General features: G+C 35.8%; 1 protein-coding gene across 3 annotated transcripts in view; it reads left to right on the top strand.

Moving 5' to 3' along the window:
- ASAP1 (ArfGAP with SH3 domain, ankyrin repeat and PH domain 1) overlaps positions 1-15851 on the top strand; it is a 59387-nt gene extending 43536 nt beyond the window's left edge. For all 3 annotated transcript variants that reach the window (XM_085318183.1, XM_085318107.1, XM_085318024.1), the window contains 5 exons: positions 1825-1891; positions 4941-4999; positions 7239-7741; positions 10941-11063; positions 13176-15851. In XM_085318183.1, the coding sequence (XP_085174309.1) occupies positions 1825-1891; positions 4941-4999; positions 7239-7741; positions 10941-11063; positions 13176-13250 (827 nt within the window). In that variant the 3' untranslated portion in view covers positions 13251-15851. The remainder of the gene's footprint in view (positions 1-1824; positions 1892-4940; positions 5000-7238; positions 7742-10940; positions 11064-13175) is intronic.
- Positions 15852-16575: the final 724 nt, after the last annotated feature.

Raw genomic sequence — 16575 nt, 5'->3', positions numbered from 1 at the left:
TAAAACTTGTAGAATGAAAATTGTGATGGGAGCAGATGTTAAGTTAGTGCCACTTTCTCTTAAAAATATACTAGTTAAGAGATGAAGGGAAAGGAAAATATGGGAAGAAGTAGGTGTAGAACTGAAGTTGAAAAACTTTAAAGTAGTAGAATAACTTTTCAAAGCGGGGTCAGAGAAAAGGACATTGCTTGTTTTTTCTCCTGTCTGCCATGCTGTGCAGAGCAAATCTCTGTGGATGGACGAGGGGCCTTTTCTCCCCCTTTTCTTAGATGAGAACTGTAGAAAAATCACATTGGATTTTAAATATTAAATTTTGAATATAAAAAAGCTCTTTAAAGAGGGAGTTACTTCTATCTGCCTTTGCGCTCTTTGTTTAAGAATTTTGTCAGAAGTTTGGTGCTTTACCTTCCAGAAGCTCCTCTGTGTTGTCATTTTTCCTATTTTGCATTTCAGCATTTTTCTCACCTGAACATTAATTGAGGGTTCAAGCAGAACAGCCTTTAAGTTATGTTTTACTTCATTGAGTTACTATTCAAAGATGCATTAAAAGTGTCATTTAGATTATTTTGTATTTCTGTAGCAGCCATAAATTTCCTTTTTTTATACATAGGGCCCGTATGTGAAAGATTTAGTGTTTGTTCTTGTTTTAAAACTTGTTACTTTTCCTTTTTTAATATAAACAGATATTTTTAACAAGATTCAGTATTAGCCTCTCTGCAGCAATTGAAATCTATGAGAGTTAAGGAAATGTTAACCATTTCTGAAAATTCCACCTGAAGATCTAATTATGACATAAATTTGGCTGCAATCTTACTGCAGTTCTTGTAATCTGAGTGAGTAGCTATGTATGAGAAAGTAGCCCTCATAGTAGAGGGACACTTTTTACTAGCTGGTTTCCAAAGTGGAACAGACAATACTGATGGGGAAAAGCTAATTCCTGTCAAAATATTAAATTTTTGCCACCACTGTTTTATTTAGACTCTGATACCCTGAGAATGGTACCTGGGGAAACGCATCTGGCTTTTGCATATTGTGCTTTACTACCTGGTAGATTTTGTCTCTGTGAAATACATTAATTTTTGAAGCTGCTTCTAAGATTGTTTAGACATGCTGGTCTAGAAGGGGGGGGGTGAAAAAGGCAGTAAAACAAGATAGGTACTATAATTGTGCCTTGGGAACGGTGGTGATTAATGGAGGAGATCTTTCCTACTGAAAGAGTTCAGAAGCACTTGGTTTGGGATTTTGCTGCTACTTGCCAGAACTGACTATACCTACGACTTTCTTTATCAGGAAGTTAATTCAACTTATGGTAACGTGGTGACTGAAAGTATAGCTTTTCCTGGTTTAATGACCCTAGAATAAGGTACAATCCTTAGAAATTTGTTATTTTGTGAGTAAAATCCAGCTTACATGGTTTTAGAAAGATGTRCCGTATAAAGCAAAACTTAAACATCTGCTGTAAATTTATTTAGATATTGGTTTGCAATATCATCTTTTGCTTCAGAGAAAATTAAAGCACTATATTGAGGAAAAAATATACAATAGTAACTCATAATTTAGTTTTTTCCTTGCCAGCAGATGTCAGCTTTGAGTGATTCATTTCTGAAGTGTGTTATATGACAGGTCAGTTCAGATTATTATTATGGTCCCTATAGCTTTTTCAGTTTACAAAGTTATTGATAAAGGATGATCTTTAAAACATTTAGACATGTTCTGTAGAGGATKCTTGGAASGCTATGACTTTGTTTTAAATTATACCCTTTTGATACATTTCAGTTACTTTAATGTTAATTTTTTTWAAAAAAATGKWTTTTTTCACCTCAGGTAATGATTTGGGCCCACCTTCAACTAAGGCTGCGAACAAGTTTGAGGGGATGTCTCAGCAGTCAAGGTAAAATCAAATCTGTCTCTCTAAGGTTGAAGATGAAAATTTATCTAAATACAACTAATTTGTAAATGAGAAAAATTAGCCTTTTTTATGAAGTAGAACCCCAGCTATGGTACTTTTTGCATGTCTTACGACCACACGTAAGCTTGAGCTTCACTGAGCTTCCTATGCTTTATTCGTAACTATCCAGACACCGTCCGTCCTTTAAATGGGATGGACAAATCACTTGTACCAGTATTTATYCATTACTCATACAGAAGTGCCTCTAGGTCACAGTACGTTGCCTTAAGCTGCAATCCAAAAGGACAAAAAGTTTTATCTTCATATTTCCTGACACTTCATTTTATCTGCTTCATGTTGTTGAGGTATCATGCCTGTTGCTGTAGAAAAACAAAACACTTYGTGGTGTCACTCTTGAGATAGGTTGGCATAAAAGTAGCTCTCCGAGAGAGGACCTGTCTCAGTCTTCCAGCCGAACAGTGTGCGAGTCTGCTAGACGTATGTGCTGACACACAGTTTGTAATAACACAAACTGCTTTTAGCTCGTAGGCCATCAGATCATTGTGTTACGTGCATCTTCTTCAACAGCTGGAGAAGAAAGGATTACCATCTACTGCTGTCACGCAGTGTTTGCTACTCGTTTATCTGTGTTGTGATTCCAAAGTTCGTACGTGCARTACATGGCAGTTCTAATCAACGTGCGCCTTGGGCAGCGTGAGGGAGCTCTTGTCTGACCGCAAATGTATGTATGTGATCAGGCCATGACTAGAGACAGGAATGTAGAGTCAACCAAATCGCAGTAGACTTGYAGATGCAGTTGCAGGATATTCCCTGGTCTCTGATCTGCTTTATCAGGACAGGCAGTGGATTTGTTCTTGGTTGCAGAGCTGACTTGCTTTACGTCATGAATCCTTCTAGAGAGTGGTGTTCAGAAGAAGAAAAGTGGTAGTCTACTGCATAAGGAGCTGCTGCCGTATTTGATACTCATAACATGAGGGTAGAGGTGTGAGACTTGTGGTTGATGTCATTAGGCTGGAAGGACATAAGTAATTATTTATAGAAGCAAGATTGAGTTGGGCTGTTCTTTCAGTTTTGTGTTAAGATGTATTTTCTTTAAAACAAACCTAGAAAATTAAGCTGAAAGTGTTCATTTCAAAGTAAAGCATTCAGAGATAAATAATACCCAAGACAGGGTTGGTGATGAAGCAGAAAACTTCTACTCCGTTGAACATATTCTAGCAAGTTCCTGACTCATTTCGTCTTTTTTCCCCCTCATTGTTTCGATTTTAATTATTTTGAGGTGATACTGATTTTTGTTTCTTAATGCCTTAAATCCATTTGTTTTCTTCTTTGTAAMTTTTTATAGAGAGATGTTTGAAATCAACCCAAAAATTTTAACGAAAAAGCAGAGCTCATAATCCCTTTATTATACCTGTGCTATAAGAGCCTCGAAACATTAAGGACTTGGAGTTCCACGAGCATAAATTTAAGGAGAGTGGAATCCAACAATGCAAATCTTGTCTGAATTATAGCTTTACAAAAGCAGAACAACCAGTGAGATCATTTTCCCCTTTCACTACAGAGTTTAGCTGGTGCCAAACCAGATGGTAGTTTAGGATTAAATTGAGTAAAAGAAGCAAATTATCTTATAGGATTGGTAGCTTGAGCAAACAGGTATAACTTACTTGGATTGGGGTGAAACAATTCCAGTTTTTAGCAGAATCTGCTATTCAGTGAGCAGCTTATTTCCTCAAAGATCAGAATTCTTTTTAATTCGTTGCTTGTTTTAAAATGAAATAAAAAAGATAGAACGCCTGTGAAGCCTTTTCCTCATTCAGTACAGAAAGCATAATGAATCACAGCCATTTCTACATATTCATAACTGAGATTTCAAAGCCTTTCTGATTTTCGTGACCTAAGACAGTTTAGACAGCCTCGAGACAAACAACCCTTGGCATAGTGTGACATAGCTGTTGACAGCAAACTATGGAAATACCAGTGTCTGTTGTTAATGCATAAAATTGCACTTTTCAGGGATACATAAATTGACCGCTTTCACCAGAATGTTTCAAGGTGTTTGTCAAGRGGTGTTTGTTCATCCTACAAATTTCATCACTGAGTTTTAGTCTTCAGTGAAAGAAAGATTTTAAAAATTACAAAAATMTATGCACAGAAATCTGTGTGTGTTGAGGGGCAAGGGGTGTTCCCATAATCAGTTTATAGAAAAGTGACTCGAGTACATGTTTGGTGGAAGAATTTTGACTTTTTGTTCAAATTTTTAACAAGTGTTGCCCTCAGAAACCATGTTTGAAAAYTTGAAGCAGCCTAGTGTTAATTTGGGAAAAATACCTACAGAGGAAAGCATCGGTGGAATGCTTGGCAAGATGTGACTGTCTCTCAGATTTTTATGCTGTGCTTAAATTATTCCCATCTTGCATGTGCTGTTATTTACCACCGTAAGTAGCTAGCACAGCTATAACACAGGTTGACAGAGAGTGTGAAGTGTGGGGCTTGTCCACAATACTCAATATTTTCCTTGGAGTAGCAGAGGCTTTGTCTTTCAATGCAGTTGCAGTGTGTGTGTATTTCAATACTGTACTCATGCGGTGAGTGACAAGGCATATGCTCAATCCTAGAAAAGTTCAAGCTGCTAGTATAAAAGACAGATTGTATTCTGAGTGATTCAGTATAGTTACTTTAATGTTTAAAGACCAAAGTTTCCTTAAAAATTCAGGAAACTCTCAGCTAATTTATTTCAGTTTCATCCATTTTCAGAGTATATTTTTGCATGTGCTGTGGTCCATAGGATAAATCTGCACTGTAGCATTAAAGCTTTGCATGAGCTTTGCACAGCTTTCTCTGAAGAAAGCAGTTCRTTCTTAATAGTACTTTGAGTTTCAGGATTAGTCCACAGGCAGGGTGAATATTTGGTTATACAAAATAAGCACTATGAATGTGTATTTTTCTATATTATGGCTGTGGGGAAGTAAAAATGGGAAAGAGTAAGTGTAACAATTATAAGCACTAACAATTCACATGTATTGATTTTTAGCACTGGAACTGCAAAGACTGCACTTGGCCCAAGAGTTCTTCCCAAACTACCTCAGAAAGGTAAAAACAAAACAAAACAAAATTAAAAAAAGCTTTTTTTTTTGGGGGGGGGGGGGCGGAAGAGAGGAAGATAATTGTATCTTTTAAATGTGCATGAGGATAGGTACTTGTTTTAAGTATGTAGATCTTTTCAGCAAAAGATTTATTTCTAGAACACCACAAAACTTGAAATTTTAGCAAAACTGAAAAGGATTTTGAGAGATTGGGAAGCTTTTATTAAACATAAGAAGTTAGCGTTTAGAGGAAAATAGAATCATAAAATAACCAAAGCTGGCTGAGACCTCAGGAGGTCTTTTGGTCCAATCCTCCACTCAGAGAAGGGCAGACTCTAACATTAGATCRGGTTGTTAAGGCCATGTACATTCAAGTTTGAATATCTCCATAGGTAGCCTCTCTTAGCTCTGTTTTGTATCCAGTTTCCTAATATTCTTGATGCAGCTGGTAAGAACCTCTGTCCTGGAGGAACAGGATTGTTCTTAATCCCATAAAAAAGAATTCAAGTATGTTGCATACTTTCTTGTGTGTCAGTGACAGAGTTGCTAAGATCATGATCCCAGTTGACATTTCATGGTGCTCTCTTTTCTAGAATTTTATTTGTACAAGTCTCTCTTTAAAGAAGATAGATAAAACCTGGCGTATGACTTAGGAGNGCAGCAGTTCACTGCAAACTTCAAAGCAGACCCACCTCATAGCTACCTGATACAACATCCCATCAAAAATGCATTATATATGTCAGTGTCTGAGTGAATGATTATTTTAGAGCCTTAAAATCAGGAAGGGATGCTGACTGGCTAAACTTCCAAAGATGACTGAAATACAGAGTATAAATCATTTTAACGTAAAATGCAAATGTGAATTTTCAACTTTACTTAAGAATGATTATTACGATACGACATCATCTTTTGAAAGAGACAATGTTGACGTGATGAGGTATCACTACAAAGGAAGTCAGCATTTCCTTGATTTAAAATGAGAGCTTATTTTAGGTGAAAAACAATATGAGGACAATAATCAAGCACCTTGTTAARGGCCATTATCAGTTTTTCATATCATTTCTTTAAGACTTAAATTGATGTGGATGATCAGTGCTTGTATATTTGCTACTGGATATGTCTAGGAGATGGTGATATACAGACTTCTTTAAAACAGTGTTTGATAGTAGCTGTACAATTCCACTCATGAAAGTCATATAAAATTTTCCTCTTTGGTATGAATAACCATAAAAAGGGGCATGAAAATATTCTTGTGTTATGTGATATCAAAGTGAATGGTGTTGGTTTTGTTGTAAAATGTCAGACCACCCTTTTGGATAGTATAATATAATGTTAAAGCAAAGCTGAATACAGTATGAAATGATYCCTTTTAGTCAAAATGCATTGCTTTCCTTTTGGAGCACTTTTTTTTTTTTTTTCTTCACTCTTTTGCTCTTCATTTCCTTTATTATAGGGTGTTTATTTTTAAAAAAGTTGGATTTTTCTGTATAGTCATATAGCATTATATAATTAAAGTTTTCCTTATAGCAGTAGAATTGATGAAAAAGAAGTCCTGACACTGAGACAAAGTTCATTGAAAGGACTTGGTTATGTTCCATTTACTTCCATAAAACCTTCAAAATACACCTTTAAAGAATCTCATCTCTACTAAATTATTATAAATACTTAGTGATTCATTTTTTTATTTGTTTTGGTTTGAATCTGTAATAGTGTATAACGTATACTGCTGCAGATACATACGTGTACACACAGTCACTTGCTGTCTCCCTCAGGGGGCTGGAGATACTAATCCTAAAACTTGGTCTTTTTTTAATGTAGAGTTCAATGGTATATATGTGTTACTGTCATTACAGAGATTTTTCATTGCAGTTACATCAGTGGCTTGATAGGTTGTCTTGCATGGTACAGTTTTTCTTGTATTATATTTAATATTTTTCTTCAAGATCCAAAAAGCAGCCACTTTATTTCACCTTAACGAGTTACTCCGTGTAAATTGTGWCTGGTACTATTAGATTAAGCACTGGTGGCCTCCTGCAGGAGCCGTTCACCTAGCACTGCCCTCAGTGAAGGGTCAATAAGGTTGTATTATCATGTATTTGCCACAGATTAAGAGGACATATGGATAGTTACYAGGACTCAGGCACATATCAAACTACAATAATTTAATGACCATATGTTCACTAAGTCCTTTCATAATTTCATTTTAACATTCCATTAAAAAACATTGTTATGCTTTTTTGTTTTAGTGGCACTAAGAAAAATAGAAACCAGTCATCATCTTTCAATAGATAAATCCAATCAGCTTGCGGAAATCTTTCAGAAATCTTCACTGTCCATCGATCTACCACAGAAACCACAACCTGGAGACTTGCCCCCAAAGCCTCTGCCTCTGGAACTAACTCAGAAACCTCAAGTGGGAGATTTACCTCCAAAGCCTGGAGAGCTTCCCCCAAAGCCTCAGCTAGGAGACTTGCCACCAAAACCACAACTTGGAGATTTACCTCCAAAGCCACAAATGAAGGACCTTCCTCCCAAACCTCAGCTAGGAGAGGTGTTGGCTAAAACTCAAGGTGGAGAAGCATCACCAAAGCCTCAGCCTACAGAGGCAAATCAAAAATCTCATTCGTTAGATCTTTCTCCAAACATACAATCTAGAGACATCGTCCAAAAACAAGCATCTGAAGAGTCTAATGACATAACACATACCCTGCCAGAAACACCTGTGCCACTTCCCAGGAAAATAAATATGGTAGGTATTACTCCAGCTAGTTGAAAGTATCCATGAAAGGCTTTGAAGTTGCAGGACAAAAAAAAAGAAAGCCTTTGAGATACTCACATGAAACTTTATCGGCTATGAGGGAGAATGAGGTGCTTTTTTGTACTCACAAGCAGCTCCCACAAAATACTTGGGATCCACAAGGCCTCTTGCATGCCAAAACAAATACTAGTAAGGTAAAATAATAGTTTKGGGAGCATGATAATGTGTTCAGATTTACTAGGGAACTTGGGTGGTTTTATGCATAGTACTTAAAACTTTTGAATTAAGTGGTGGGTTTTTGTGCTTTCTTTGCTCACTGCTTTGTCTGCCTTAGATTTTTATTTATATATATATATATATTTATTTATTTATTTATTATTTATAAAATATATATTTATTTATGAAAGTGTTAAGAAAGAAGTTAGCACCACTTGTTAGTAGATACAAAAATGAAAATACAGGTCAACTGACAAGCATTCTTATTGTGAGTATTCAACATCGGTACAYTTAAGTAGGAAGCAAAGATTCAGATATATTGGTAAAATTTACATTGCTATTTGTTGTGCAGTAGCAGAGCTGGAATTATAACTAGATTCCAAGTCTCCTTATTCAATCCTGAGGTTATCTTGCTAGCCAATGTAACTTCCATCCAACTAAAGTTTTTCATGCATATGTATATTGAAATAATTTTGTGAAACTCTAGRGCTCTCTTACGGCTTTTGTCATAAAAAATACATCAAAAGAGATGTTTCTGCTTGTCAAATTGGCTATGCAAAGCACTTAAGTAAAAGGAAATATGACTTCCCTTCTTGTACTGAAAGCAAAGGGGGAGTTTCTCCCTTGTGCTTATTTGAGGAAGAGCAGTCTTTCTCTGCAGCCATCTCTGCTTGGCTTTTGTGACTGACTTGTCTGTAGGCTCCTAACTGAACTGAGAACAAGATGGTTGTTGACTGGGGATCCTGGTTGTTCTAGTAATTAATCAAAATGCGTCTGCAGCTAGAAATTATTTATGTACTTTTAAAAATATGGCAAAGGCTGTGGGGTGCTTTCAGCTATTTCTTCCTTTTAATAGAGGGAAAGAAAGCAAATAATTGATTGAACTCTTCCACTTGTTTATGCAGAAAATGATGACAAAAAATTCAGTGTTCTGAAAATTCAGTCAATATTGAATGTTCAGTAAATTAGTTTCTCTGCTTTGGAGTGCTCAAAATAATAAACCCATGATAATTAGTTTCTAGTATTCTAGACATCTTTGCAGGCACACTTGTCTTTTCTTGGTCACTAGAGTCTTTTGTTTTCCTCATTTATGTGTAAAATGAACTCCTTTTAAATGTATCTTGTCTCCATTTTCATCCTATTGCTATAGCCCGTCAATACAAATTGATGACATACTAAGTTGCAATGCAATATTAAGACCTGTAGTGGCAGCCACTAACACTAGTGGATACTTCACTCTTCTTTTTGCTAATCTATTTGGTGGCTAAGTAGTCAAAAAGTCCTTATTGAAAGATTTAGAAATGCAGTTGTTCAGAATTGTTAAGGTGAAATGTGAATACTGTCAATATGTACGGAATTGAAAGGATACTTGTAGAGAAGTGAAACTTGGTTTGAATGCTCTAAAATCACACCAAGCACTTTGTTCTGTTTCCTATAAAATCCATAGCTTCAGAAAGAAGACAAAATGTTTCTTATATAACAAATTGTTTTAATGTAAGTAAGAGCACAGTAGTTGTTTCCCTTCATTACTCTAGTATTCGTTGGAACTACTCTTAGTAGTTCTGCGGTTGAAAGCTAGGACTGGCCTCAAATATCCATTAATATTGAATTCCAGTACCTTGTGGTAGTTGAGATTTTTGTTCAAATTAACTGAGTTTGTTCAAAGAGAGAGAGTTCTTTGAAGTAACTTTCTACTGTATCAAATCCTGGCTGTTAAAAAAAAAATCCTTTTGTTACATAAGCTTCACTTCAGATATTTCTGTTTATTTGTCTCAATAGTATGGGGCTTTTTAAAATCTTAGGTTATTGTATTAATGACATTGTTCCTTAGAGCCTTCTATAATTGTTAGCCCATAACCTGACTTCAGTCTGAGTGCTGTTTGCTGTGTGTGTATGTTGTGGTTGAACTGCAGGATTTTTTTTTTTTTGCCAAAACATGGACGTTATTCACCCTAGGCGATTTCCTCTGTGAAGTTACTCTTGGCACTAATTCCTGTAAACCTGCTGACTTTTCCCTAGTAGCCCTTCTGCTGCTCATCTCCATGTGCTATTCTTGTTACCTGGCTACTTCTGTTCAAAGGAAGAGCTATGCTTTTTAAAGATACATGGATATGATATACAGGACTAGAAAGTAGCAAGCATATGTTGCTGCAAGTATTGCTTGCTTACTTAATTTGGAAATGATCTAAAGCATTTTCCCTGCCCTGRGAAACATACATTCACGGAGGAGTCCATGGCTCAGACTTTTTCATATGAATTAACAGAATGCAGCAAAATATGACCTAGAAAATGTTTGGACTCGAACAGTGCAATTGTGAGAGTATTTATTCTAAGTGATAGTTGCAAAATAGTACTGCCATCCAAAATTAAGATTTTTTTTTTTAGTGAGAGTGCTAAAATTCTGCATCAAAAATCATTCAAAAAAATAATTTCCCAATTCAGTCCTATATGTAGATTGGAAATCAAAGGATACTCTATTTTTTGCACTAGATTCAAAACCAAAACTGTAAGGAATACTGTGATTTAAATTCAGCATTTTCTTCAGCTCATATTTCTCATAACATTCAGAGGAAATTAAATTTCAGTTTCTGTTCTTGAGTGTGTTTTTAATATAAGTATATATTAAAGAAGAAAGAGTATTTGTTGACTGGAACAAAGTTAAAACATTAAACCTTCTTCACTGAAAGAAATGTAGGTTACTTGAGCAGTGCAGTAGATGTTAAAGTCTATGTGGAGTTCTGTATCTTAAGAAAAAAGAAAGCCTAAAGAAAAGACTAGACCTATGTAGGTCATGCTTTCTTAAATTGCTTGCTGAAGCAGAGTTTTTGGTTTGGAGGGAATTTCTTTTTTATCCCTGATTGCAGGGAAAAGATTTGGTAGCCTTCACTGAGCTGTAGAATACAATATTAACTAGAAAGCAAAACTTACATGATACATGTGTTTTCTTTCATTTAAAACTTCATTATATTTTTAGGGAAAAAGCAAGGTTAGGCGAGTGAAGACCATTTATGACTGCCAGGCAGATAATGATGATGAGCTCACATTTGTTGAAGGAGAAGTGATTATTGTAACTGGTGAAGAGGACCAAGAGTGGTGGGTATGTATCTTTTTCTTGTATAGTTCCTTATTAATTAAATCTCTTTGACTTTAAAAATGTGACTTTTTCTTGAAAATCCAAACTTGGATCATTTTTTCAGATTTGAGGGTTTGCCTCCCCACCTCCTGCTGCTGTTCGGCTATGTTTAGTGGAAGGATTTTTTGTTGTTTGTTYGTTTGTTTTTGCTTGAGCTAAAATCCAATGCTTAAACTCAGGTGGGGGGGGAGCCTTCCTTTTTCTCTTAGGATCTATTTCTTCCTGGGAGACTGCTAAAGCCATCCTGACTAGGTCCRGCTTGATTGCTAATTCCTAATGATAATCTGTATTTACATACTTTGCTATTTGTGATGCACACTAGTCTTCCATTACGTGAATGAAGAGGTGGTGTCACATCTTCACTCTCTTCAGCATGCTTACACTCTCTGTGTGAAACGAGAGATGCAATTATCTGAAGTTCACYGGAAATGTTAAATTATACCTAAAGGGGTTGCTGGGAGTCTAAAAGATTATGTAATTAATGCTGTAAGCTGCTGGTTTTCCTCCCTAAATGACAGGTGGTTAATCAACATTTTCCCTTCTTCCCTCCTATGTCTTTTCATTTTATTTTATTTATTTGTTTGKTTGGTTTTTTGGATCATACTTCCCTCCTTCTCTGGACTGCATATTGCCCTGTGGCTCAGTAGGGCTAACCACAGCTCCTTTCAATCCCGCTCTGAGGCTCCAACCCTCCCTTGACACTACTTGCTACCTCCAAAGCCTTACTACATCATATTTTCCAAYGTAAGAATTATTACTGGAGAAAACGAGACACGTTTCATGTTGATAAAACCAAATTCTTACTGCAGTACTGCCTATGACTTCCTAATCCAGCTGCAGTGCAGCCTTCACTGCCTTGGCTCTGGCTATGCACAAAGTTCTCGCTCACTCACTAGCRGAGCATTTAAGTGTTTCAGCTGAGAGATGGTTATCAAAGGAGCTGTGCCCAGCGGAAAGCTGCTGTAATAGCCGTATCATCCAGCCCCTGATTATAGTTACAGGAGTCGGTGAACCTATTTTGTGAAGTACCCTGGGATCTTAAAAAGTCACATGCCTGACAAATTCCATTAAAATGCTTCAGTCTGACTGTTTCAGAGGAGGAAAATAAGGGCTGTTGACTCATACACTTCAAAAATTTGGCTGTGCAAGAGGAAATGGCCAGCCCTGCATGTTTCCCCTTCCCATTTTGTTAGCTTGTGGAAGAGGAAGGAGATACATTACTCTTAAAGTAGTGAAACAGCCCTGCAGCAGGACGAGAAGAGGTTATATGGTCTATCAAGACTTTGCTGTTCTAGTGGTGTTGGTTTAATGGTTGTTTGCTGTTGGCTTGATAGTTGTGTATAATCCTTTTAGTAATGAAAATCCTTTTAATAATGAAAAGTTCACATGCAAAGTGCCATTTTTTAAAAATAAGTTATTTGATTGTTTTTTATATTATACARTCTACTGGTTGCAGACTGTTCTCTGTAAGAAATTGTGTATGGAGGACACGTAATCAGGAGACATTGTGATTTGTTATAAATAGTAACATGCAGATAATTAAGGATCATATTAATTCAAGGAGGAGATAGGTGGGTCTTTATCACTTTAAGTGAAGCTTTTTCTAGGATTTCTAGTATCTAGTCATGAAGATTACTGTAAGTAATGCCACAACTGTAGCAGATGTTTTTCTCAAGTGAGATGCTTAGGATTTATTCAGTTAGCTAAGATGAATGGTTCTGAAAGATTTGTGTGTTGTTACTGTAAGTTAGTCTAACAGGCTAAGGAAGATCGGGTCTCTGTTTTGGTGAGATGCTTGAAATTCAGTGGTGCGTGCAGCTCTTCTAGATTTCCAAATTCAATTGTAATCCTTCTGTTCTCTTTTGATTTTAAGATTGGTTTATTACATCCTATTTATAATATGCTTGTACAGTTTTATTTTGTTCCTGTACAGAAGTTCAAGTATGAACTAAATTATGTTTCTGACTGCCCAAGAACTTTCAGCAGCTCCTTAGTAGCCATGGGATTCYGTTGTTTTTGAATGGAGTAAATGCAGTCTGTGAATAATACATACTTTTTTTTTTTCTTCTGTTACAGATTGGCCACATCGAAGGACAGCCAGAGAGGAAAGGGGTCTTTCCAGTGTCCTTTGTGCACATTCTGTCAGACTAGGAGAACATAGAAACCCTAAACTTGAGCATTGCACATTCTTCATGCAAAACGGGCTTTTAAGCAAAAGCGAACGCTGCTGCCTCCCTGTAATCCTGTGCACAATTGTGTATATAGCTGCTGTTACAACCAAGAATTCATTTAAGTTTCACCTCATGAGGTTGAATTATATGTATTGTAAATATACTGTGTTATTCTGCCTTTGCCAGTATTATGGTAGCCTTGGAACCTGGCACGCCTTATTGGGTTTGTTGAAGCCATCCTCGGCATCTAGCACTTACATCTCTGTCTATGCTGTTAAAAATATATATGAACCGCCAGCTTTCCAAACATAGGTGGTCTCCATCAACCATGTAACTGTACAGAAATGACTGTTCCTAATAACTTGGTATTCTCAATATACAATTAGCAGAAAGTTAGAATGAGTGAATGGTTTTGGACAATTTAAAAATCAGTCTGCAGTTTATAAGTGTATGCAGTTTACAGTTATGAAACCCACTTTGGTATTTATTTAATATAGTACTCAGTTAAGTGTAATTATGAAAACAAATATTCACTGACTTTACAGATAACAGTAACGTTTTATGGTGTGCATACAGCATTTCATGTTTATATTATGCGGACCTTTGCCAAACTGTGATTGCAGTTCCCCTGTGATATTACCTCACTATAAAAAGTTACAAATTTCTTTCATTTGAAAACTTGTGTTAATGGAAATTAGTCATGTTGTTCTTTAGTAGGTATATGTGAAATTTGCTGGTTTCTTTCACTGAAATCTTAGTAACCGAGGACTTCTAGAAAATGTTAACTGTTGACATTATGCATGYATTTAGATGCTTACTTGAAACCTGCCTTTGTACAAAAGTAGTACTGTAGTTACATAGCTACATTTGAAGAACAGAACAGTTTTAACTTAATTGCTATTCAAATTAATGTGGGCTTGCAACAGTATTTGTTCATAGCTAATTGGCTCTTTGAAAAATGATTTTGTGTTTTTTTTTTTCCTCTGTCTTCAACCTTCCTAAAAGTTAATTACCTAAAAGAAATTTTCTTAACTGATAGTATAAGGATAAATTTAAATTATTGTAAATGCTTTAAAAATGGATGTTAAGATGACCTTTCATGCATTTGATCAGGCTATTAATGATATAATCCAGGTCACAAGTATCAAGCTGTGTTTAATAGGCTTCACTAAATGGTAATTTTAAGTCTTGATTCAAAGCACCAGAAAAGAGCATACTGTTACAAAGTTAATTCCTGAGAAAATCATTGGTAGGTTGCATTTGACCTGTGGTTTGTTGAAAGTTGGTATAAAAYTGCATTGCTAGAAAACACTTAAATGTATTATTGAAAATATTCATTTCCTGTCTCACTTTCAACATCATTTTTAACTTCAAAACATAATGCAATTATGGTCTTGTCCCCCCTCCCCTCGCTTGTCTATAGCAAGTTTTATAATTTTCATATGTAGTTTTGTATTACTTGCTTTAAATGTTATTTTGGCTTCAGTACCTAGTTCTGCTGTTTCAAAGCAGATTGTCTTGGCGACATAGAAACATTTTTTTTTTCATTTCATAAAAGCACATCTCAAACTTTCTGAAGGCTTTCATTTTTAATCCAGTTTTACAAGACTGTAGTCAGTGAATATTTAATTCTGTTTATATGGCAAATATGGAAACAAATACTGGCCTAAATCAAACATGAAAAAAATGCAAAATATCAACTGTTAATGGTTTTGTCATTTATGACAAAATTTTACTCCAAGAAAAATTATTACACAATAAGTGAGTGAGCCTGCTGGCATCTAATCTTCAGTATTACCAGTTCCAGTATTTCGGACTTTATCTGTTTTTTATTGAAAGGAAGTCAGGACTAGCATTTATTTAGCATTCCATTTTATCCATTAATACAATGTTTTAAGTTGCATTAAAGAACAAAACCTATTCACTTTTGTGGTCAGTTGTATTTTTAAGTGATCTTGAAATAAACTGATACAAGTAAACCATATAAAGAAAACCTAGGCATGTAAAATTATGTAGAGTCAAATGTCTATTCTTTTCTACGCTCTTTAAAATAGTATACATATGCATTTTATAAAATTAAATGAGTTCCGCTGGGAACAATAGTTCTGTTTATTCTGGCTTATTGTTGGTCATAAGAAATCTGAAAAATGTATGATATTGATTGAGTTTAGTACAGTATTATATTTGAACTCAATGAGCCACTGTCTGCAATTTTGTACATGACATAGTATTTGGAAAGTCTAAATCTTTATGGAAAAATAGCTGATAAGGGGTTGGGGGGAGGGGCAGGGGAAGGTGCCCCCAGAGGGGGAAGTATGTTCTGCAGATGATGTCTTATTTACTGTTGAACAACAGTTGCTATTTATTTTTTTATTGCATAGTGCATCAACATGTACAGAAATCAGATCTGGTCGTGCCACTAGTTAAAATCTTGACATCTCATTGAATGTTAAGGTAAAACATCAGTACACGTCTATTCACATGTATTTAATGTGACAGTTTTTGAGTACTGTATGTGTTAATTTCTACTTTTTTAATATTTAAAATTGCTTTTAAATAAATGTATTCAGTTGATCCCAGATATCTGAACAAGGCCCTTTTGTCAACTGGAACATCCTCTAGGATGRAAGTCTGGATTCCAAATCAGTAGAGCTTAAACACTTGGAATGTCTTGTCTTTTTTTTTTTTTTTCCCTTGAACACTGTCCATCCCTTACATAATGCAATTGAATGTGTATATTTTTAAGAGCTGTTAAATGTGGATGGAATTGCCTTTATCTGAAGAACTTTACTTACTAAAGTTAGAAGCAAAACACTTACTCTGTCCACGGGTTTCCATTGCTTTCTCTGCCTTMTGTAGGCTCTACGGAAAGCTGTGCACGTGTGTTTTTAAAGCTGGCGGTTCTAGTTGAAAAGGACTTCTGAGTGTGGCCCACTGTCGTTCTGCCTTCCTGGGTCTGTCAGTGCTTTCCAAACCAGACAACAGCTCTCAAACTGACTTAAGCAGTACTAATCTTTYCTGGACATAATGACTTTATTGTTTAGAATTTCATTTTTTTGATGGTGCTTRTGTAGTTTATTTTCCTCTCCCTGAGTCGGTTCTGGAAAGTTTTTGATTTAACTGCTTCAAACTGCTCCAGAAGGAACAAGTCTCTTGAAATTTCTTTCTTATCCTCTAGCCAAAGAAAAAGTTGGAGTGTAAGTTATGCAGTGTGSCTTGTATCAAAAACAGTAACTGCAACAGCACAGAGCTCGAGAGACTGCTGTGATAAGAGAGCTTTTTGAATGCTCTATTTAGTGTAGACM

Source organism: Rhea americana, unplaced genomic scaffold, assembly GCF_003343005.1.
Source record: "Rhea americana isolate MKP2758 unplaced genomic scaffold, rheAme1 scaffold_0, whole genome shotgun sequence".
Lineage (NCBI taxonomy): Eukaryota > Metazoa > Chordata > Aves > Rheiformes > Rheidae > Rhea > Rhea americana.
Note: the sequence above shows the minus strand (reverse complement) of the source record. Positions and strands in the feature narration are given on the sequence as shown.